Raw genomic sequence first — 24229 nt, forward strand, 5'->3', positions numbered from 1 at the left:
TCCTGAAAATGTATCTTGTAGATAAACTTGCACACATACAAGGTTATTTACAGCAATAATATTTGTTAGTAGAAGACCAGACCAAATACCCATTAATAAGGACATCTGTTAAGTAAATCATGATATAGCTATACAGTGGAATCCTATGAGTCAGTAGAGATGAATGATGAAATGCTCTCTGTATTGTATGGAACTATCTCCAAAATATTAAGTGAAAAATTCAAAGAACAAAAGAACATGCATTATATGCCACCTTTTGTATTAAAAGGGAATCAGGGGAAAATATGTTTTTATTTGTTTCTAAAGAGCTTTTTTTTAAATAAAGAAATATAAAGAGATTTTGGAAGGACAAATAAAAAAATGAGGAGGTAGAGAATGAGATGAGAGATACTTCACTGCAAATCTTTTAATTCTCTTTGATTTCTGAACTCTGTGAATATATTACCTACTAGAAAAATTGAGTAATTTTCAAATAGCAAAAGCTATATACTTAATGCTCAAAATATTTTATTAAATAAAATGCTTCCTTATAAAAAAGAAAGAGATTTTAGCAGATCCTCAAACAAACCTGACGTTTGACTCTTTAAGCAAAATATGAAATTAGATGACTCTTGTCCTTCTTTATTTAAAAGAAGGCGTGTTTTATTTTTTTGTGCCTTGCATAAATGTAACACTTTAAATTCTTTGGTCTTAAAATAATCCCATTTCAATGTTTTCAAGTTAAATCTGAATGTGGTTACTGAAATAAAAATCAGCCAAATTCCAGCAAAGCAGTTACTTTTCAGAGCATTCCTACCTCAACAGGGAAAACACCCATACCTTTGTCAGAATGGTTCTTTCTCCCATGAGGGATTCGGTTAAGGCAAAGAATATATCCATCTTCTGTCTCAACAAGGTGTTCCTCACTAGGGAATCCCCAGTAAGAGATGATTTCACTCTGTGGTGCAAAGGAGAAGACAAAATATCAGTGACATTCTCCAGGTTTCATTTAAGTCAATGTATTGAAATTTTGGTCTGCACAACATCCCATCACAGGAATAAACCCTCCACTTTACTCATGTCTACTTCTCACAGATGCTTACTTAAACCTTGGTTTCATCATTCTATCATTTTCTACATCATGTGTCTAATTTACCACAGCTTTGGGCCTCTTTGTTTCCAGCAGGCGCAAGTAAAATTTCTTTCTTTTCTCAATATGACAGCCAATACCATGATCTACCATTCTCCTTATGTTAAGAGGCCCTGTCCTGGGAAATGAAGTATAAAAAGTGCTAATCCATTTTTATCAATGCACCGATAAAACTACACTAGAACATCAAGGTCAAGTTGAACAAGAAAAGATAAAATGACTGTGGTAATCCTTTCACCATATAAACGTATATCAAACCATTGTGTCGTACACCTTAAACGCATACAGTCTTATATGCCAACTAAATCTCAATAAAATTGGAGGGAGAAAAGATGAAAAAGTAAGAACTTATGATCAAATTCACTACTCCATAAGGAAAGATTCATGTGGCATTCATTTTTTTTTATTGAGGTATAGTCGACGTACAATATTATATGTTTCAGGTATACAACATAGTGTTTCACAATTTTTAAGGTTATAGTTATATACTTATACTTTTTATAGTTACTATAAAATATTGGCTATATTCCCTGTGTTGTACGATGATATATCCTTGTAGCTTATTTATTTTATATATAATAGTTTGTACCTCTTAATCCATGGGGCAGCTGTTAATCAGGAACTCAGTGGCATGTGGATAATTCAGTTACCTAGAAGTTATCTAGAAGTTTGTACATAAGTGCTCATTATTCTCTCTACCATAAATACTTGAAAGTATTTATTCTTCTTACAAAAAAACTGAAGGGGAAAATGTTTTTAATTTAAAACACTTAAAAGATTTTAAGACTGGCTGGGGCCTGGGACCTGGGACCCTTTGCTGCAGTGTTTGCACCTGGACAGATGTCTCCTTGAGCGACAGATATAGAGAAACTATAAGGGACTAAAAATAACTGCATTCATACCCAGCGGGGGCAAATTATGAATTCAAAAACCCAACTGCCACCTCTGAGATGTTAGAGCAAGAGCAGGGGACTGCGCATGTTCCCTGCACAGAGCAGCACCTAGGATGTGGGCAGACCCCCTAAGCCACCTCTCAGGCCCCATTGTTGGAACCTTTACCTGATTTAAAGAACCAGCTTGCCCCACCCCTTGGGGAGCAAGCTAGGGAAACTGTTACTTGTTTTCGCTCCCTTGTGCTGCAGCACGAGTCCCAGTAAAGCTTTATCTGAAATTCTCATCTCGCCTCTTAGCAATTTCTATTGATTAAGGAGTCCAAGAACCCTGGCTGGCAACAATTCAAGACAAGTAATAAAACTTAACCTTAAGAGCCTGATACCGGGTCATATCCTCTTGGCTGACTATAAATTTATCTCCGTCTCTAAGGCTGCCTAATTCTTCAGCTGAGTCTCTGCATCACCTGTTTTAAAGCTTCTATTTCCTTTAGTAATCTGTACTTTCCTGGTATTTTACGCCTAAATGAGGTATTTCCACATTTAATTGTTTACTTAAGATTAATAACTGAAATGTGTTCATTACTCAAGGAGTTATTTTTACTTATTTGTTCTAACAAAATATTCTCAGATACTTTGATTTCTGTATTGAACTATGCTCCCTAGACACTGTTAATCAGTCCTTGTTCAAAACACTCAGTATGAACATTCTTGTAAAGTTTTGACACTTCTTTTAATTGCTGTTTAAACAAATTTTGCAAGGCAAAAATGAGATGAATGTATAAAAACATAATTTATCTTATTAAGATGTATATAGTTTTAACAGTAAAATGAGATTCATAAAACACATATTACTGAGTAGGTGAAGTCCAGAAAACTAAACCTAAGATTCAGAGAACATTTTTAAAAATGAGATGGAAAGATTATAGTTTGTGGCTTCATGTAGCCACACAAGTGGATTTAAGAAAACAATAAACATTTGTCACAGATGCATTTTAAAAGTAGATGACTTTGAGAAACCTACCACATTCATATTTGTTTCTGGGTCCACAGCTGCCAACTTCCCTCTGGGCGCTTCGGAATGCAGAGTCCCAAGGACCAAACAGAACACCAAACCCAAGAGCCACATTTTCATTCTGTAAGAAACAGTCTTGTTTTTCAAACAGTTACTTGTCCGAATTCTACTATACAAAATTATGTTAGTAGATAATGTTTCCATGTAAAGTTCTGAACCAGGTTTAGGTCAAGTAAAAGGTAAGTGAAGGGTAAATATGAAACAAATGACTTAAGCCACACGTGGAAGTAAAAACTGAGGAATTCTCTTTTACTAGGAAACCTCCCACTCACCACCCCCAGCTAATATGTGGCATTTGGAGCCCAGCACACCCACTCACCTCCTTACCACGAGGTTAAACGTAATGTTCCTAGGGAAATAAAAAAGGGAGGACTCAGGAGAGAATAGGCTGAGAAAAAGGAAGGCCCCCAAAATTCCAGAGCCTGTTAACATCCCACCATGTCCTCTCTCATTGTGACTTAAACATTTTTAAGTTCAGACAATATTAAGTCTCCCTCCCACTAGATATTCACTTCCCTTCTTACACAAAATTATGCGTCAGGATTTGTCACCCAAGGAAGAAAAAAATGAAATGAAAGAAAAGAGATCTTGCGAGAGAAACAGAGTGAAAGATTACCCCCTCTTCTCTGAGACCCTCCAGCCATCAACAAAGACCATCTAGTTTCTGGCAGCGATGGTACAAAATCACAGCATAGCGAAGACCTAAGGGATGGAAGCTAAAGGCAAAATGAAGTGACTCTCCCCAGGACACTCAGATTGTTAGAGACAAAACTGGGACTGCAGCCTAGGCCTCCCAATTTTTAAAATATATATATATATATAATCATGGAGGTCAGATGAAGATGGTGGAACAGGACACGGAGCTCATCTCCTCTCACAAATACATCTACGTGTGGAAAAATTCTCACGGAATACCTACTGAACTCTGGCAGAAAATCTCCTACAATCAAAACTACAAGGAAGGTCACCATGTAACCAGAAGATGGAGAAAAAAAAAAGAACCGGGATGGGACCTGTGTCCTTGGGAGGGAAATGTGAAAGAGGAAGGGTCCCCTCACCCTGGGAAGCCCCTTCATCAGTGGGGAGGTCAGCGAGGACAGAAAGGGAGTTTCAGAGGATCGGAGAAGAGGGCAGCAGCTCGTACGCAGCAGGCTAAACAGAGAGACCAGCACAGAGGGTCCCTCCACCTCCCTGCATTCCCCAGCCTGAGACGGGTGCCTGCTGGTATATGTGGGGGCTGAGTACTGAAACTCAGGCTTCAGATGACAGACCTGGGGAGAGGATTGGGGTTGGCTGCACAGAGACAGCCTGAAAGGGCTGGAGTGTGGTACAGGCAACACCTGGGAGTGTGTGCAGTGGAGCCTGGGTCCGTCATAAAAAGCCCCACTGTAAACGTGCACAAAGGGAAGGGTGGGACCCCACCATAGCAGACTTTCTTGGCGTGCTCACAGCCAGTGCAGCTCTGCCTTTAAGAGCTCTGGGAGCACACAAACTCTGGCGGGTTGCCCACAAGTGGAGGCAGGGCTGAACCCTGAGCCCATTCCAAGGGGCTGCACAACTTCAGAAGCAGGGCTGAAATCTGCATGACTACAATGGGTTATGGTGCTTAACTTCAGCGGTCTGCCCTGGTGGCTTTCTGAGCACAATGCTGGAGGGACACGTGGGCAGACTGCCCGCATTTCCATGGCCGAGGCAGGGCCGAGGGCAGCGCCAGTAACGGTGTACTTTGTGAGCCAGCACAACGGGTGACAGGCAACACCACACAGCGCACTTCCAGGTGGACAGTTCCTATGGAGGAACACTCAGCAGCTCCTCTCCCCTCGGAAGTGCTCCAGTGCCTACTTTACACCCTAGCTCAGAAACCAGTGTGGGGCCTTCTATTCCAACAACTGGGAAGCAGACCCGGCCCCTGACAGGGCTGTGACAACCACAAAACAAAGAGGAGGTCCTCCTCAAAATCCAGTGCCGGCTCTGGTCACCACAACACCAGTCATACAGCCCACCAAAACTTAATCAAAAAGAGACAGATAATTTGAACAGGTTGATCACTAAAAGTGAAATAGAATCTATAATTAAAAGGAAGAAAGAAAGAAAGAAAGCAAACCCCTGAAACAAAAGTCCAGGGCTGGATGACTTCACGGTAGAAGTCTACCAAACATAAAAAAGAACTTACACTGATCCTTCTCAAACTCTTCCAAAAGACTGAAGAAGAGGGATCAATCCAAACTCATTCAATGAAGCCACCATCACCCTGATTCCAAAACCAGACAAAGACACTACCAAAAGAGAAAATTACAGGACATTATCTTTAATAAATATAGATGCAAAAGTTCTCAATAAAATATTTTCAAACAACCCAACAACTCAAAAAAAGATCATACACCACAATCAAGTTTGATTCAAGGATGGTTCAACATACACAAATTAATCAATGTGATACACCACATCAAGAAAAGGTTTAAAAAACCACATGATCATCTCAATAGATGCAGAAAAAGCATTTGATAAAATTCAACATCCATTCATGATAAAAACTCTTACCAAAGTGGATATAGAAAGACCATATCTCAACATAATAAAGCTATTTATGACAAACCCTCACAAACATAATACTCAATGGTGAAAAGCTGAAAAGCCTTCCTGCTAAAATCTGGAATGATACAAGGATGCCCACTCTCACCACTTCTATTCAATATAGTGTTGGAAGTCCCAGCCACAGCAATCACACAGAAAAAAAGAAAAGAAAAGAAAGAAAAGTGATCCAAATTGGAAGTGAAGAGGTAAAACTGTCACTAAATGCAGATGACATGATACTATTATTTAGGAAACTCTAAAGACTCCACACAAAAACTTAATAGAACTGATAAACTCAAGGTAGCAGAATACAATATTAACATTCAGAAATCTGTTGTATTTCTTTACACTATCAATGAAATATCAGAAAAGAAAAGTTTAAAAAAAAATCTCTTTTAAAATCACATTAAAAAAAAAAAAAGCTTAGGACTAAACCTGACCAAGGAGATGAAAAATTTATATGTGGAACACTGTAAAACATTGACAAAGAAAACTTAAGATGATTTAAAGAGATGGAAAGATATCCCATGCTCTTGGATTGGAAGAACTAACATTGTCAAAATGGCCATACTATCCAAAGTAATCTATGGATTCAATGCGATCCCTATCAAATTACCGAGGACATTTTTCACAGAACTAGAACAAATAATCCTAAAATTAATATGGAATCACAAAATACCCAGAATTGCCAAAGCAATACTGAAGAAAAAGAACAAAGCCGGGGGCATAACCCTCCCAGACTTCAGACAATACTACAAAGCTACAGTAATCAAAACAGTGTGGTATGGGCCCAAAAACAGACATATCGATCAATGGAACAGAACAGAGAGCCCAGAAATAAACCCACACACCTACAGTCAATTAATCTGTGGAAAAGGAGGCAAGAATATACAAAGGAGAAAAACAGCCTTTTTGGCAGTGGTGTGGGGAAAGTTGGACAGCTGCATGTAAATCAATGAAGTTAGAACACTCCCTCATACCATACACAAAAATAAACTCAAAATGGTTTAAAGACTTAATAAGACAGGATACCATAAATCTTTTATAAGAGAACATAGGCAAAACATTCTCTGATGTAAATTCTACCAGTGTTTTCCTTAGGTCAGTCTCCCAAGGCAATAGAAATAAAAACAAAAATAAACAAATGGGACCTAATCGAACTTATAAGCTTTTGCACAGCAAAGGAAACCATAAACAAAAAGAAAAGGCAACCTACAAACTGGGAGAAAATATTTGCAAATGATACAACTGACAAGAGCTTAATTTCCAAAATATACAAACAGCTCATACAATTCAATAACAACAACAACAAAAACCCAATCAAAAAATGGGCAGAAGATCTAAGTAGACATTTCTCCAAGGAATACATACAGATAGATGGCCAACAGGCACATGAAAAGATGCTCAGTATCACTAATTATCAGAGAAATGCAAATCAAAACTACAATGAGGTATCACCTCACACTGGTCAGAATGGCCATCATTAAAAAAATCCACAAACAATAAATGCTAGAGAGGGTGTGGAGAAAGGGAACCCTCCCCTACATTGTTGGTGGGAATGTAATTTGGTACAGCCACTATGGAAAACAGTATGGAGATTCCTTAAAAAACTAAAAATAGACTTACCATGTGATCCAGCAATCCCACTCCTGGGTGTGTATCTAAAGAAAACTCTAATTTGAAAAGATACCTGTCCCTCAGTGTTCATAGCAGCACTATCTACAATAGGTAAGACATAGAAGCAACCTAAATGTCCATTTATTCAGCCATTTAAAAAGGATGAAATAATGCCATTTGCAGCAACATAGATGGACGTAGAGAGTATTATACTAAGTGAAGTAAGTCAGACAGAGAAAGACAAATATCATACGGTATCACTTATCTGTGGAATCTAATAAAATGACACAAATGAACTTATTCATAAAGCAGAAAGAGACTCAGACATAGAAGACAAATTAATGTTTACCAAAGGGGAAGGGGGGGCAATAAATTAAAAGTTTGAGATTAGTAGATACAAACTACTATATATAAAATAGATAAACAACATGGTCTAACTGTATAGCACAAGGAACTACACTCAATATCTTGTAATAACCTATAATGGAAAAGAATATATATATATATTAGTTTCTCATGTACTATATATATAGTACATGAGAAACTAACAACATTGTAAATCAACTATACTTCAATAGAAAAAGAAAATTTTTAAAATAATCATTTTAAAAGATGTATGTGTGTACACCTATACAAAGACTCATTTTAAAAATGTTTATAACAGCTCTGTGTGTAATAGCTGAACACTGGAAAAATCCATATGCCTCAAATAGGTGAATGGATCAACATACTATGATACATACATACTATTCAGCAATAAAAAAGGAATGCACGTAAAATAATATGGATGAATCTCAAAATAATTATGGTGAAAGAAGCCAGACTAAAAATAAATGACTCCATTTCTATAAAAGTCTAGAAAATGCAACCTAATCTATTCTGACAGAAAGCAGATCAATGGCTGCCTGGGGAGACAAGGGGCAGCAAGTAAGCACTGCAAAGGGAAACCCAAGGCACAAGGGATCTCTTGGGGGCGATGAACATATCACTGTTTATATTATATTGAACACATCACGGTTTCACATGGAGTATATAAAAACTTTAAAAATTATGCATTTTAAATATTTTCTGTTATTGTATGTCAGTAACACAATACAGCTGTTTGTAAGACTTGGGCTTAAAGCGAGAATCCCACAGATCCTAAGAAACGGGTTCTCCGAACGTTACAAAAGTGAACTGACTTCCTTCTGCCACTGCAACTCATGCTGGTGCAGGAGTGATTTCTTTCTTGACAGGAGGGGATGTTATCTTGAGTCTGTCCTGGCAAAGTAAGCCCACCACGCTTACTCATAAGTCTGTACTTCTTTATGGTCACTGGGAAAGGCTGTACAGTTCAGGGCTACCTTTTATCATAGATACAACCTTCCAAAAGCCCATTATTACTCGGGAACAAGGAGTTGATTGAAGAGGAAAAATGAAAGGTTGTAACCACAATTTAAAACAGTGAAGCCTCCGGCAGTATCTGGTTTCCGCTCAGCGCCTGTCCCCTGGGACCTGGACCAAGTGTCCACAGAGAAAGCTCCACGATAACAGCTTTCCTTCCAACAAAACAACAGGTAGTTTCTCAACCTACTAGTCAAGCCATAAGGATGACGATTGGTAAATTCAAAGGAGAAAAAGCCCCCTCCAGGCTGGATTCGGAGTGTTTTGCTGGGCTCTCTCAGCAACTTTATCTGAATGCTTGTGCTATCTTGCCTCTATCTCAAGTGCTGGTCTGTCTTCATCTTACCCCAGCCCGAGGGCAGAGCCAGTATCTAAGTCAACTGTGAACATCCAGGACCCAGCAAAGTGTAGATACACAACACAGATTTTGAAGAATGGGATCCTGGCGGCCCAGAGCTCAGGAGATGAAGAAAAGCAAAGCTCCAAAGCAGCTTGCCACTTAGCTTTCTAATAACAACAGCAACACTAATCATTTTTGTTCCCGTTTAAACTCTTGCTTAAGCCCAGGCAGCGCCTGGCTTAAGTTAATTACGCCCCCACCAACGCTATGCAGTACCGTTAAGTCTTTTTTTTTCCCCCCCAGAAAACCGAGGCTCACCCAGGTTAAGTACTGGAAGCAAAATAAAATCTTCGGGATTTTCAACAGGACCAATGTCAAACCATTCTCGACCACGCGTCTGGCTAAAAAGTTAGGTCTCCAGGCTGCCTGGAGAAGCTAACGGGAGTAAAGGGCGAGGAGGGAGGAGGAGAGCTGGGAATCTGGGTGTCGCTGCAGCCCAAGGGCTCTCTGGGCAGCCTCCCGCCTGACCAGGAAAACGGAGGGCCGCCCGGGGAAGGGCGGGCAACTTCTAGAGAGCTCTGGACTCCTGAATCACTGGGAGATGCCTCGGGCCACCGCCTGCAGAAGAGGCACCCGCAAAGGCTCCAGGCAAGACGCGCCAGAGACCAACGCCGGCCCACAGAGACTGAGGGGCGGCGCGGCTGAGCACCCGGGAGCCGCGCGGGGGCCCTGGCCTCGGGGCCCGTGGAGGGAGGCCGGAGCGTCCGCACCCGCACATGGCAGTGCAGCCTGTGCCTGCACTCACCTGGAGCCGTCCGCCCGGGCCGCTGTCCAGAGCCACAGACCGGGCTCGCGGGGCTGGAGCGCCCCCAGAAGAACTCGAGCGGGCTAAGACCACGGGACGCGCGGGCCAATCAGAGCAGCCGGCCGCAGGGAAGTGCGGCGGCGACGTCGCTCCCCACTACAGACCACGCTTCCGAGCCGGCCCGCCACTCACACGGAGCATGCGCCTCGGCCGAGTCCAACGCCTCCCGAGCTGGGCAGCTCACCAGCTCCGCCCGCAGGAGGCGGCAGCCGCCCGGATTCCTAGTGGCTGGCGGCTGCCCAGCCCTGCCCTAGGAGCTCCTGCAGGTCCGCCGCCCTCCGCGCCTGGCACAACAGTTCCTGAGCTCCGTAGATGAAAAGCAATTATATGCTACGTATAAAGCGTTTAGCATGGTGCCTGACGCAGAGCAATCTTGCCGTACATTTTATTTTTATTACTAAAATGCCTAGCATTATTGCCAGCAGGGGTACAGCAACCAAGCAAAATCCCTCTTCTCCTTACTTTCTGATGGGAAGAGATACTATGAATAAAAATTAAAATGAAGTAGTGGAAAGTGCTATGAAGAACAATAAAATAGTAAAAGGGTAATGAAAGAGGATGCTATGCTATGTACAAAGTAAACGGGAAAGGACCCTCTAATGAAGTGACATCTGAGCACAAGTCGTTAGGAGGTGATTGAGAGCCATGTGGACACTAGGGAAAGAGCCTTCTGAGAGTGAGAGAATAGCAAATGCAAAGGCCCGGAGGCAGGAGTATTCTTAGTGGGTTCTAGTAAGCATAATGCAGTCAGTGTGGCTGGGACAGGATGTGCTTGGTGGAGAGTGGTAGAACATGAAGTCCTAGAGATAGTTAGGGGCCAGTTGTAACGACTTTGCTTTTTCTTCTGACCAAGATGAGAAGCCATTGGAAGGTTTTCAGTAGAAAGGCAGCATAATCTGGTTTACAGTTTAGAAAGATCACGCTGATTGCTGGAGTCATTACAGAAGCAGGGAGACTAGTGAGAAGGCTACTGCAATAATCCAAGTGAGAATTAATAATGGCTTACACCAGGGTGGTGAGAGCGGTGGAAGTGGAGAAAAATAGTCACCTCTGGTTGTGTTCCTAAAGTCGAACCAACAGGCTCTGCAGGTGCATTGAATACAGGTATGAGAGAGAAAGTGATGCCCAGGTTGGTGCTAATGTGTTTAGTATGATGGGACTGCCATGAATTCAAATGGAGAAAGTACCAAGAAGGGCAGCTCAGGAAGGAAATCAAGAGTTTGTTCTCGATCTGCTGACTTACAGAATTCTATCAGCTAAGGCCCTATTAGGAAATAGAACCACCTCTAGGTTTCCAAAGAGAAGAAACATCACACATGTAGTGGAATTGCTGGAAAGCCAAACAGGGTTTAGGCAGGCCCCTCAGAGATTAACCACAGCAGGAAGTGCATTACTAGGAACAGAAGTGTCACCAGAGATCAGAGGTTGTGGTGTTGAGCAGCAGCCCAGGAGTGTGCAAGGCTGAAAGAGGGAAACTAGAAATACCAACAGCATTTTCTTCCTTCTATCTTCCAATTTCCCACCCATCCTTCCTGTGGGTCAAATGTAGCCTGAAGACAGCTGACAAAGGAGCATCAGAAAAGCAGCCTGCAGAATCGGATCCCTCCACCCTCCACAATACAGAGCAAAGCAGGGGATGGATAGGGGGTGGATCTGGAGACTAAACAGCAAAAATCAGCACTGAGATATGCAAGTCTAGAGCTCGAAGTCAAGTTCTAGGATAGAGACGTGATTTGGGAATAATCAGCTTAGAGACAGTATTTAAAGCCATGAGAATGAGTGAGATCTCCCACAGAGTAAGCATAAATAACAAAGAATGTACATATAGTCAGGAGATACTAAGCTGAGAAGACAGTGAGGTTTGGAGAACTGAAAGTGTTGTACTCGACACTCAGGGAAGAAGAAAATTTGAGAAAGAGGAAATGATTGACTTGGGCAGGTGCCAATGATAGCTTGAGTGAGGTAAGCACTGAGAAGTGAGCCAGATTTAGCATCATTTCTGTGTGTCAGACACCGTGCTAAATGAGCCCATTACCTAGAGTGTCTCACTCAATTCCCACACTACCTCCATGTCCCCATTTTACAGGCAAGGACATGGAGGCTTAGAAAGGTTGAATATATTATCCCAAATCACAAAGAGAGAAAGTGATCTGGCCCAAAATGCAATCCAAGAAAATTAAATCCAGGTTGTCATCTATGAATGAATGAATAAATGAAAATACAGCCGAGAAGTTCCTTCAGCCAGTTAAGGGAGGATATTACACTCGCCCTCCTGTTTTGGTCCACTGTAATCTACAGTGATTGGTGGTTCACCCATGCCTTTAGTATAAAGAGAAAGCTTTACAGAAGACCAGAGGTACAAGGTGTTTGGTGTTTGGGGGAGGTGGGGAGAGCATGAGTGTGTCTGTGTGTAACTGCATGTGTGTGTGATGTGCGCACTTTATAAGCCACATGGTAGATTGAAGACTGAAACAATTATCCTAATGGCAGTTCTGCTCGCAGCCAAGACGGAGCAGCGATGACCAGATTTACTCTCCCATCCTATGAAACTAGGAAAAAATATGGAAAAAATGGTTTCAGATAGTGGAATACAGATAGTATAGGAGAGTGGTCCCTAAGAAAAAGAAAACAAATGAAGTTAAGCCCTGCAATTGTCCCAAGTAACTGCCTGGAGAGAACTTCCAGACGATAGTTCAGGGAGAGGGGAACCCAAGCAAAATCCAGGGATTCCTCTGAAAGGTGGAGACAGATGAGAATTCAGGAAGGCTGGGCAGTAAAGGGTGCAGGGCAGAGTAGTGGAGTGGAGAGAGTGGCAGAGAGAGCCAGGGGGCTTTGGAGATTCGCAAAGGGTTCCCCTCAAGCCTTGGGCTGAGTACTAATTGGAACCTCCATGTGAAGAAACCACACCAAGGAAAGAACCACCTGAAAAAAAAAAAAAAGAAAAGAAAAACAAAGGAGAAAATCCTCCAAGTTCACACAAAACTGGGAATAGTTCAGGCTACACTCAGCAAAGGGTGGGAAAACCTTGTAATATACAAGGTGCTAGGTAGACAATTCATAAGGATATTACCTCAGTATCTGAGCAAAATTGGCCTTAAAGCAAGGCTGCTTAAAAATAAGTGCTCTATAATGGACCTCCAATTGATTTACACCAGGTGCCAAGACAGTTCAGCGGGGAAAGGATCATCTTTTTAACAAATGGAGAATATATGCAAAACATATGCACCCTTGAATCTTATCTCACATCGTATACAAAAAATAACTCCAAATGAGCCACAGACATACATTGGAGAGCTAAAACTATAGAACTTCTAGGGGAAAAAACTTAAGAGAAAATCTTGGGCTTGTCAAAGATTCCTTAAATAAAACATAAAAAATATAACCCATGGGGGGAAATAACAACACATTGGACTTCTTCAAAATTAAAATTTTTTTTTTCTGAAATAGACTCTATAAGCACAGAGAGATACACACTTCATACTAAGGTGATTACAATAAAAAAAAAAAAAACAGATAATAAGAAGTGTTGATGATGATGTAGAGAAACTAGAACCCTCATCTACTGCTACTGGGAATGCAAAATAACACAACTGTTTTGGAAAATAATCTGCGGTTTTTAAAAAGGCTAAACAAGACTTTGCCTATGACCCAGCAATTCCACTCCTGTGTATATGCCCAAGAGATGAAAACTTTTGTCCACATAAAAACTTGTACATGAATGTTCATAGGAGAATTATTCATAAAAGCCAAAAAGTAGTGACAACTCAATGTCCATCAACTCAGGAACTGGTAAATAAAATGTGACATATCTGTACAATGGAATATTATTCCATAATTTTAAAAAATGAAGTACTGATACATGCTACAATATGGATGAACCTTGAAAACATTATGGTAAGTGAAAAAAGCTAGTCTCTCACACACACATACACACACCCATTTACATGAAACATCCAGAATAGGCAAATCGATAGATAAAGAAAGCAGATTAGTGGCTGCCTAAGGGTGGTGGTGGGGGATGAGGAGAATGTACATTGATGTCTAAAGGGTGCAGGGTCTCTTTTGGGAGTGATGAAAGTGTTCTAAAATTAATTGTGGTGATGGTTGTATAATTTTGTGAATAAACTGAAAGCCATTTAATTGTATACTTTAAATGGGCGAATTGCCTGGTATATGAATTATATCTGAATAAAGCTGTTTTTAAAAAATTTTGTTAAATGGTAAGATGTGCTCCTTATAATTTAATTAGAAGACTAAAAACCCAGTCAAAAGTGGGCAAAAGACTTGGATGTATCATCAAAGTAGCTATACAGCTGGCAAAGAAACATGAAAATATGTTCACCATCGTCAGTCATCAAGGAAATGCAAATTAAAGCCATAGTGAGATATATATGCCTACCATATGACTCAACTCTTCTACTCCTAAGTATTTACCTAAAAGAAATGAAAGTATTTGTACACAAGTGACTACAGCAGCTTTATTTGTCATAGGCAAAAACTGGAAACAACACAAATGCCCATCAAAAGGTAAATGGAAAAACAAATTGGTATATCCACACCAAGGAATATTACTCAGCAATAAAAAATAATGAGCCATTGATGCAAAGAACAACATGTATAACTCAAAATAATTATGCTAGGTGAAAGAAGACAGACAAAAACAGTACAGATGGTATGATTTCATTTATAGAAAGTTCTATAAAAGTTAAATTAATCTATGTAGACAGAAAGAAGATTAGTGGTTGCCTGGGGAAGGAATTTTTGCAGAAGAGCAGGTTGGATTACAAAGGAGGGGTGAGGAAACTTTTGGAAGGAATGGATATGTTAATTATCTTGATTGTGATTATGGTTTCATGGCTTTATATACATGTCAAAATTCATCAACATGTATACTTTAAATATGTATGGTTTAATCCTCATCAATTATACCTCAATAAACCTGTTTAAAAATGCTAATGGCTGCCATTTTTGAGCCCTTACTATGTGCCAGATACAATACTAAATAGTTTACATTCATTATCTTGTTAAATCATTAACCATTCAACAGCTATGTTTCCTCTTCTGTATATGAGGATATAGAAGCCAAGGTCATGAAGGTAGCATTCAAACTCAAATCGCCTGATGCCAAAGAGCCAGTTCTTACTCACTGCCTCATAATTGTAACCTATTTCTATTCATCTCTTCTTTTGATGTCAGTTTCAGTTAGGCCTGTGTTCTTCCAAGTGCCACACCCCCACCATTGTTTTCTGCTTCACTCTGGGAGGGTATCTGCCTGCCTCTATGGTGTCTAGACTCGGAACATGCAAGGGTCCTCAATAGTCTGCCCTCGCTAATGTCTCCAGTCCCATTTCTGGTCACACACTCCCTCAGACCTTAAATTCCAGCCATGTATAACAGTTTGCAGACTCTAAGAGGGCACCTCTTCTATGGGTTGTGTCTTCTACTTGGAATACCTTCATCTATCCCTGACGCCCAACCCCCAACCTGACAGCTTGATGAACATCTGATCATCTACTAAGATTTGGTTCAAACAATACCTTCTCAAGGAAACCTGCTTCTCCATTTCCAATGTTCCTTATCTCACCCCAGATATATCAATTTCAGATGAGTTGGTCAAAAACACAATGTTAAAACAAAACTTTGGGCCAAAAACAATATTTCCAGTAACTGATTTTTTTTTTAAGCACTAGTAATTTGGTGGGCACAATGCAGGTTTTTCTACAACTTTTACTGCATCTTTTAGTAATTTTTGTTTACTTTCCAGATGTTTCTGGGGCCTTTCTTTCCCTCCATTTCTTCATCTGCAAAATGGGAATCATCAGAGAACTCACCTAATAGGGTTGTTAAGGATTTTAAATGAGTTATTTAGCCCCACGTATTAAATTTTAAAGTACATGAGAAGTATTTAAACATTGTCCAGAAAATACTAAGTACTCATTTGTTATCTGTTATTATCACTGTTTTTTTAATTACCTAAGTAATATTCCTGTAATTCCACATGTGATCCAAGTTAACTGTAAAAAACAGAAAATGAGAATAACTAAAACAAACAAAAATCTACAATAATCTCACAAAGAGAAAACCTTTGGTAAATTTTCTATATATCTCTGTGGACCTATTTTCTACACACATATGCTTATTTAATTTTTACATAATGAAACATTTATACATAATTTTATATAAATTTTATACCCTGATTTTTTTAGGATTCTGTGTACTTCTGATTTATTTTTGTTCATTAAGTCATCTGATTGAACACATTTCTGAGATTTAAAAATAATTTATGCCCAGTGTATAGACTGGAAGTAAATTTATTGAAAGTAGAAGTTTACAATTGCCAGCATGTACTCTAAGTTTTAACCTTCTATTCTTTTTTTAAAGTAACTTTTTTCTAAGTTACTTTGATGTTTAAAATTTATAATTTACTTAACTTGAGAAGATAATTTTTAAAATGTTTTGTCAGAATAATAGTTCTCAAATCGTGTTTATGAAGACACTAGTATGTTTATGAAGACAGAGTTCTATTAAATAAGTACTTTGCAGGCTATACTGAAGCTAGTGGCATTTTTATGACAAAGTTTCTTTTGAATATGTACACTCAGTATAACAGAAATACCACACACTTGCCATTTGAGAGGTTTAATTTTGTTAAGAGCGCAATGTTTGTATCCCAGATTACAAGGGGACACTGCCTAGTATGTGATGTGAGGCAAAGTACATAACATCATTATTCATGAATTTCTCCATTTATAAATTGAGCCTCTTATGAGGCACTCATAGTATTATTGAGCAGGTTGCACAGAGAATATTCATGTAAAATATTAAGATGGTCCCTGCCCTGTAACAAGCATTCAGTAAACGTAATTGTTTGGTCCTAATCACAATGTGATAATCCCACTTCAAGAAATACTACAGGGGGAAAGAATTTGGCAGTTTCTCAAAAGGCTAAATAAATGTGGAGTTACCACATGACCCAGCAATTTAACTCCTAGGTATATACCCAAGAGAAATGGAAACTGATGTGCGCAACAAAAACTTGTTCATGAATATCCATAGCAGCATTATTCATAGTACCCCGAAAATAGAAACAACAAATATCCTTCAGCTGATGAATGGATGGATAAAATGTGATATATCTGTACAACAGAAAGATATTTGGCAATAAAAAGGAACGCTGTAATGATATATGCCACAACGTGGACAAACCTTGAAAATATCATGCCAAGTGAAAGAAGTCATTCCTAATTATACATATTGTATAATTCTAGTCATATATTTCCAGATAGGCAAATCATTAGAAACAGAAAATAGATTAGATTGGGAGGGACAGAGGCAAGGGGGAAGTGGGCAGTGATTGTTAATAGGTACAAAGTTTCTTTGGGGGAAGACGAAAATGTTCTGGAATTAAATAAATTAGCGGGATTGTTACACACTATACAATTCAATGAATATACTAAAAATCACTGAACTGTGTACTTGAAAAGGGTGAATATTATGGTAGGTGAATTATATCTCAATAAAGCTGTTAAAAAAAGACATGCGAGTCTGAGCAGACAGGTGTTAAGAGAATTTGAGCTGGGATGCACATCAGGGTGTGGTCTGAAGTTTGTCACTTTTATGAGTTACAGTACTTCTAAAGTACCATATGTTTCTGTTTCAATTTTCCATTCCCTCTTTTTTTATTGAAGTTACAACTGATTTATAATATTAAGGTGTACAGCATTGTGATTCAGTATTTATACAGATTATGTTCCATTAAAAGTCATTGCAAGATAATGGCTGTAATTCCCTGTGCTATACATTATACCTTTGTTGCTAATCTATTTTATACGTAGTAGTTTGTATCTCTTAGTCCCAAACCCCTAATGTGCCCTCTCTTCTTTGGTAACCACTAGTTTGTTTCCTATATCTGTGAGTCTGTTTCTGTTTTGCATATACATTCACTTGTATTATTTTTTACATTCCACATATAAGTGACATATAATATTTGTCCTTCTCTGTCTGACTTATTTCACTAAGCATAATATTCTCTAGGTCCATTCATGTTGCTGCAAATGGCAGAAGTGCATTCTTTTTTATGGCTTTTAATAATGGCTACATATACCACACCTTCTTTATCCATCTACAGATGGGTAAAAGGGTTGCTTCCATATCCTGGCTGTTGTAAATAGTGCTGCCAGGAACAGCACTTCTGCCCTTCTGCTTGGATCTCAAAACCCAGGAGCAGATGCTGGAACATTATCTCCTATGTCTGGCCTATCAGTGAGTCCCGATCTCTCTCTCCATGTGTAACCTTGGACACCATGAATTCGGTCTGCCCAGGGTCCCTGTAGTCAGAGAGTGGCTCAGTGTAGAGCTTTAATTCCTCATATCATGACCCACAGTAACCCATGATCCTTCACAAATTGCTCTAAAGTGCCTGTCTTGGTGGGATTGAGAATGAGACGTTTCCTGAGCAGATACTCACATTACATTGACAAGAATAGGTGTCCTGTTCTGCTCAGAACCCGCTGTCATAACTCCTTGAGTTTCCTTCCTTCAGAAGGCAAGAATCCATTGGCCAGTATAATCAGCAGGACTTCCTGGGGTTCTTCCCTGGAAGAGTTGTGGTGCAGTGTGAGGCACGCTGCCCCAGAAAGTACCTGCCTTGTTGTAAAAGGTGAATTTGTCGCTGAAGACAGAGTTTGCAATCTTGATGTTCAGGTTAGCATCCACCAGCAGCTTTTCTGCCCTTAAATCCCCATGGACAGTACCCTCCTGGTGGCCGTCTGCACAGCGCACACTGTCTGCTGGAATCTACCTTCAGCCTGTTTGCTTTCCTGTTGCCGTGAGCCACGAGGTACTCAAACGCCTCTCCTCCACTAGTGTCCTTCCTAACGAGGCGGAGAGTTTCCTCAGCTGCCGTCACTTCTAATATTTAACTATGTTGGGATGATCCAAGCCTTCGTGATTCCTGCTTTGCGGCATAGTCTCTGGATGTTGGAGGAGTCTGCTGAGTCCTGTCAGTGATTGTCACAGCTATCGCTTTCCCAGTCGGGATGGGCTGGCCAACTTCACCATAGCCAAGTCACCCTTGCCCACGGGTCTCCATGGTCTGGAGGAGACTGTGTGAATCTGAGTCTCCTCAGGAGAGATGGCTCACGGGCCCTGCAGTAAGTCGGACTCACTGCTGAGCTTGGAGTTAAGGCGTCCTAAGGTCAGCTTACATTTGGGAAGAGCTGGTGAGAAGCTTGGTCCGAACTGCCTCAAAAACAAATCAGCTCAAAGTTCACCTGATGAACTGGTCTTTATAATGGGATCAAAACACAATGCCGAAAGAATATGAAAAGGAATATATATATAGAGAGAGAGAGAACTGAATCACTATGCTGTACACCAGAAATTAATACATTGTAAATTACACTTCAGTTAAAAACAATGCCAGACAAAAATAAAAATAAACTAAACAAATAACAAAGTGAAAAGGAAATGAGTAAAAAGAATAAAGAAAAAAAGAAAAAGAGGATTAAAAAAAGAAAAATGAGAAAAATAAAGAAAAAATAAGTAAACTGAAAAGGGAAATAAAGAAAAAGAAAAAAGTAAAGAAAATAAATAACAAATGAAACAGACAAAAATGCCAAGGGGGAAACGGACTACCTTTGGTTAAAAGTCCCTCAGGTCACTGATAAGCGGCTTCCTTAGCCAGAAAGACAGATAATTTAGGCCCAGCCAGGGACTGAGATGGGTGCTGGGAACTCCAAGGCAATAGTTTCATATGAGGTCATAGGAAGAAATGAACCTATCAACAGGGCTGGGGATAATCTGCTGTGCTTTTTATGTGGGTTATAGCAATTGACATTACCTTATTAGAAATTGAAACCTGCAGGATGTTTCAGTGGACTTTTCGAGTTTGGAAAGCTGCAATAATTTTTAACTTCTGAAAACATCATAATGTCTACACTTAAAATATTCAGTATCTTTAAAGACTGAATGATTGGTCTTAAAACAATGCCACAACTTAATTGGCATTATGATATTGTACGAAATGTTATATTGCATAGGACACAACAAAGTACATTATTATTATCTATAAAGCTGAAGGGAAGCTAGCAGTCATCATACTTTGATTTCTTATTCACAGTTTTGCCCAGTTTCTTCGGAGTACATTACTCCCTTTCCATACTCCTACCTCAGGGCTCTGCAGTAGCTCCTACTTTGGCCTGGAACGTTCTTTCCCAGAGATCCTTAAAACTTCCTTCCCCATATCATTCAAGTCTTTGCTCCAATGTCATCTTTTTAGTGAGACCTTCCCTGATTTACCTATTTGTTCTTATAAAACCCCTTGTGTAACTTATCTGCCATCCCTATACAAAACTTTGTATTCTGGAAATTTTCAAACATACACAAAATTTTAAAAAGTATCTTCCTCATGTATCTATCATCCAACATCAATAATCCACAACATAATTGCAGTCTTAGTTTACACATAAACACTTTAATCTGCATCTTTAACTAAGTACTTGTATTTTAAAAACACAGGCACCATGCCATTATGAAATCTAACAAACTAGCAATATCACATACCAGTATATACTCAAACCTCCCAGTTATCTCAAAGATGTCTGCCACAGTTGATATGTTTGACCAAGTTTGGGATAAAGTGCTGTAGGTGCCACAGGGATCTAGCACAGTGCACCTTGCCTGTGCTCAATCAGTCCAATGGTTGGAGCATCTTCACCGTATGGTCAATTGATTTGAAGCCCAGCCCAAACTGGTTCTCAATCTTCATTTACCTATCTCTTTCTGCTATTCTCAATATATCTCCACCCACTGCCACCCTACTTTCCTACTTTTATGATAGGGTCAGAGGCACCAAAATGTCTACTGATTTCTTTATGGCTCATTCAGAAAATTGTGTCAATGGGACAAAAATCAATTAGGATGACTTTACTTATCTGATTTGATGCTGTAAACAAACACACATTTTCCATCATCCTGTGAAAGGTCAGGAGGGTGAGACCAGTGGGTGACAAGCAAATGTCAAGAGTGATTAAAGATAGAAATATTTCAAAAAATCAGTGTGTGTGCTGTGTGTGTGTGTGAATTGATGTGTATGATTTGTGTGTGTGTATGTGTGTGTGTGTCTAGGCAAGAGAAGCTGGATCTCAGCTTTAAAACCTAAGTAGTACTAAGCTGAATCTCTTTGATTCACTGTGCCATTAGGGTACTCAGGCACCAGTTGTTACTGGTGTGTCACTGTCTGGGGTGGTGCCCTACTAGGGGCCATTTGCAGAAATGACTAGGAGCCTCTTGGGAAAGGACTGAAGGGAAGGGAAGAGAGAACGGGAGAACACAAATATGGTCTGAGGAACATGGCTCAGTGTGAAAGGGAGAGGAGGCTCTAGGAGTATTTTTTGTTCTAGCTCTGCCTTCCCTCCCTCCTCCTCCTAGGCACGTGCATAGGTAAAAGTACGTTAAATCTCCTCTATCACCACAGTTTCCATACGTGGTGACCTGGCTACATGTAAAGACCCATTGCAAAACTTTTTCCCACTTCACTGGGGAGCAGGAGGCCTGGCCAAGGACCAGAGCAGCCGGTGCCAGACTTGGCTTGGGCTTTGGAGGGAGCAGTGGCAGAAGTGTCACCATGGCACGTGGAGCAGGGAGGAGAAACCCCATGGACACTCCAGGGAGCTCCCAGACATATTTGGGGATTGGGGGTTGGCTCAGGCAGGGCTGGATTCTACCACTGTGAGTGGAAATGGAGCCAGAGAAACAGGATTTTGCTTCTTTCCTCTGTTTCTATACAGAGACCCTGGTTTTGACTCCAAGTTGGAGTGACCTGGGAAACACTGGTGACAGTAGGGGTATGAAACCAGTTACATTTAGTGAAAGCCTGTCATTGCTGGAGCTCATTGCAAACAAGCCTGCTTTACAAAGCTAAGGAAAAGAACTTGGATGACTTGTTATAATTCAGTGAAATTGATCAATAAAAATTACTCACTTTGCACAGACGTGGGTAACAAACTTGAATAACAAAATCTCCAGGCTTAGAACCCAGTATTTCCATCAGAAAATTATGGTCATATGGTCCTCCTCTCTCCCCTCGGTCTCTCTCATCCATCTCAGACCTATTAGTCAGGAGGTGTCCGGTATCTGGGAACATCTCAGCATCTCCACTCAGGCCTCCATCGACTCAACAGCTGCTCCCTTTCTGGAGCAGCTGGGAGTCCTGGGGATCAGAGATTCTCACTGGGTGGGGAAATCTACAGGGCTCCACGCACTGCTCCACGCACTGCTCCACCCTTAGGAGTGTCTGGGGAGAAAGAATAGACACTGAAATTAGAAAAGGAAGAGAGAAGAAAACAACAGAAGGACAGTGTCATGTAATGCTAACAGCATGGGCTCTGAAGTCAAAGATGACATTCAAATTTCAGCTCCCCTGGGGGACATTAGTGAAGGTTTCTTAACTCTCTGAAGCCTCAATTTTCTTGTCTAGCGAATGGCAAGCATAACCACCCGTGCCTTAGCTGCAGGGCCGTCCCGAGGCTGTGCAGGCCTCCAACAAATATTTTTGTGGATCCTCATCTCTATAAATGATTTGGGTCTCCTCAAATGAGTGAGCCAGGACCATTCTGGCAGCTGAATCTCATACCATCTCACCTGAGAGATTCTCATTTTAGGCCCATTTGTGTATTTTTGCTCTCAGTGCTTGTGCTTCTGGTGTTATATCCAAAAAAGATCATCGTCAGGACCAATGTCAAGGCGCTTTTTCTGCAAGGACAATTTTAACAGATCCTGGGGGAGTGGAAGGTGCTATCTCATTTCTCCACAAGGGGGCGGGCTTGGCCAGCTCAATAGCCCCTTCCCAGCTGGGCTATGACAAGTCCATCTTCCTTCCCCAAAAAGGTTTCCACACCCCCTTCAGAAGTGAGTGCTTGAGGAACACCACCATTTTTCTTTTGTATTTCTTATTTGAAAAGGAATACACAGAAAGTTAAGAAAATACAGAAAACCACAAAGAAAAAAATTCATCCAGTCTCAGAGCACAGAGATTCCACTACCATTTTACTGTGGAATGAGTTGAATTTTCCTTTTTAAATTAAAGTAACAACTCGCACCACAATTTCTCTTGGGAAAGGGGGGGTCTATTTTCCTTCTTCATATTTGTTTTCTTTTTCTCTTTTTTTTTTTTTTTTGAGAAAAAAAGCTGGTATATTTTCTGAATTCAGCATGGGAGGACATCTCGTCCCTGGGTACAGGGAGACAGATGGGGCGTGGGGGCTGGATGTCCTCTAACAAAAGGGGCTCAGAGGTGGGAGGAAGGTCGATGGCCTGACTTTTTTGCTTTGTCTGTTTTTTTGGTGTTTGTTTTCCACTGTGTGAATGGATATTTGGGGGAGCACTTTGCAGAGGTGTTAATTTCATATCTAGGTCAAAACAAGCAGCATGAACAAGGCATCCCGGAAGGAGGAACTTGGGAGCCCATAAACACTGAAGCCCGTGGGAAGCGGGAAGCGGCAGAAATCTCCGGCAGAACCTGGGGCTCCTACAGCCTGTGGCGGACTGACAGGGGTGAGTCAGCTCTACCCAGAAACGTGGGGAAAGAAAACACCCAGCTGGGCTGTAAGTGTCATGCTAGAAATACATCATTGGGATCATACTCTTATTATATATATCGTATATATATGTAACACATATATTTTATCCTATTATAATTTTTTACTTTATATTCTGGAGTATTTCTCTTGTTCATTAAAAACATATACATATACACAACATATATCCATGTGTGTAAATATATATTTATTTACATATATAAAACTTAGGACGTTTAAAAACTGCAATATTCCATCATTTAGATGAAACTCTGGTGCCTAAATTTGGATGTTGAGGGTGTTTCTGTGGCAGTGACTATTAAAGACAACCTCTTGACCTGATTTGGAGCTCAGAGGGCTGAGGATTCACTTCTGACATATCTTCCACAGCTCTGGCCGTTCCTGCCCCCAGAGACCCCCCAGGACACCCCCCCCCCCCAGGCACAGTGGCGACCACTCTCGCATTGCATTCAGCTATTAACATCGTGTGTTTCCACTTCCTCCACTACGCCAGGGGCTCCCTGATCTCAGGACACCTCCTGTTTCATCTTCCTCGTGCAGCTCAGGCATTCTGTGTAGGTTCAGGACATGTTTTAAATAAACACGAGTGTTGAGTCAATGGGCAGACCTCCCCCCACCCCCAATCATGGGCAGACACCCACCTCCGTCACGCTTCTCCTATTCTGGTGAGGCAGCATTCTACGCTGACGTTAAATCTGCTCCCCACAGTGCTTAGATGAGCCCGAGGAGGCGTGTTTTCATGACTCCTGCGTCCAGGT

General features: G+C 40.6%; 1 protein-coding gene across 3 annotated transcripts in view; it reads right to left on the minus strand.

Moving 5' to 3' along the window:
- The window catches only part of LIPA (lipase A, lysosomal acid type), a 38397-nt gene extending 28423 nt beyond the window's left edge, over positions 1-9974 (minus strand). The window contains exons 1-4 of one of the 3 annotated variants that reach the window (XM_064488197.1): positions 9814-9974; positions 3414-3443; positions 3044-3155; positions 820-937 (exon numbers count right to left, since the gene is read on the minus strand). In XM_064488197.1, coding sequence (XP_064344267.1) covers positions 820-937; positions 3044-3154 — 229 coding nt within the window. In that variant the 5' untranslated portion in view covers position 3155; positions 3414-3443; positions 9814-9974. Of the gene's footprint in view, positions 1-819; positions 938-3043; positions 3156-3413; positions 3444-5267; positions 5371-9813 lie in introns of all 3 variants that reach the window. The other 2 variants (XM_031461367.2, XM_031461366.2) reach the window with 2 other exon arrangements.
- Positions 9975-24229: the final 14255 nt, after the last annotated feature.

This window comes from Camelus dromedarius, chromosome 8 (genome assembly GCF_036321535.1).
Source record: "Camelus dromedarius isolate mCamDro1 chromosome 8, mCamDro1.pat, whole genome shotgun sequence".
Taxonomy (NCBI): Eukaryota; Metazoa; Chordata; class Mammalia; order Artiodactyla; family Camelidae; genus Camelus; species Camelus dromedarius.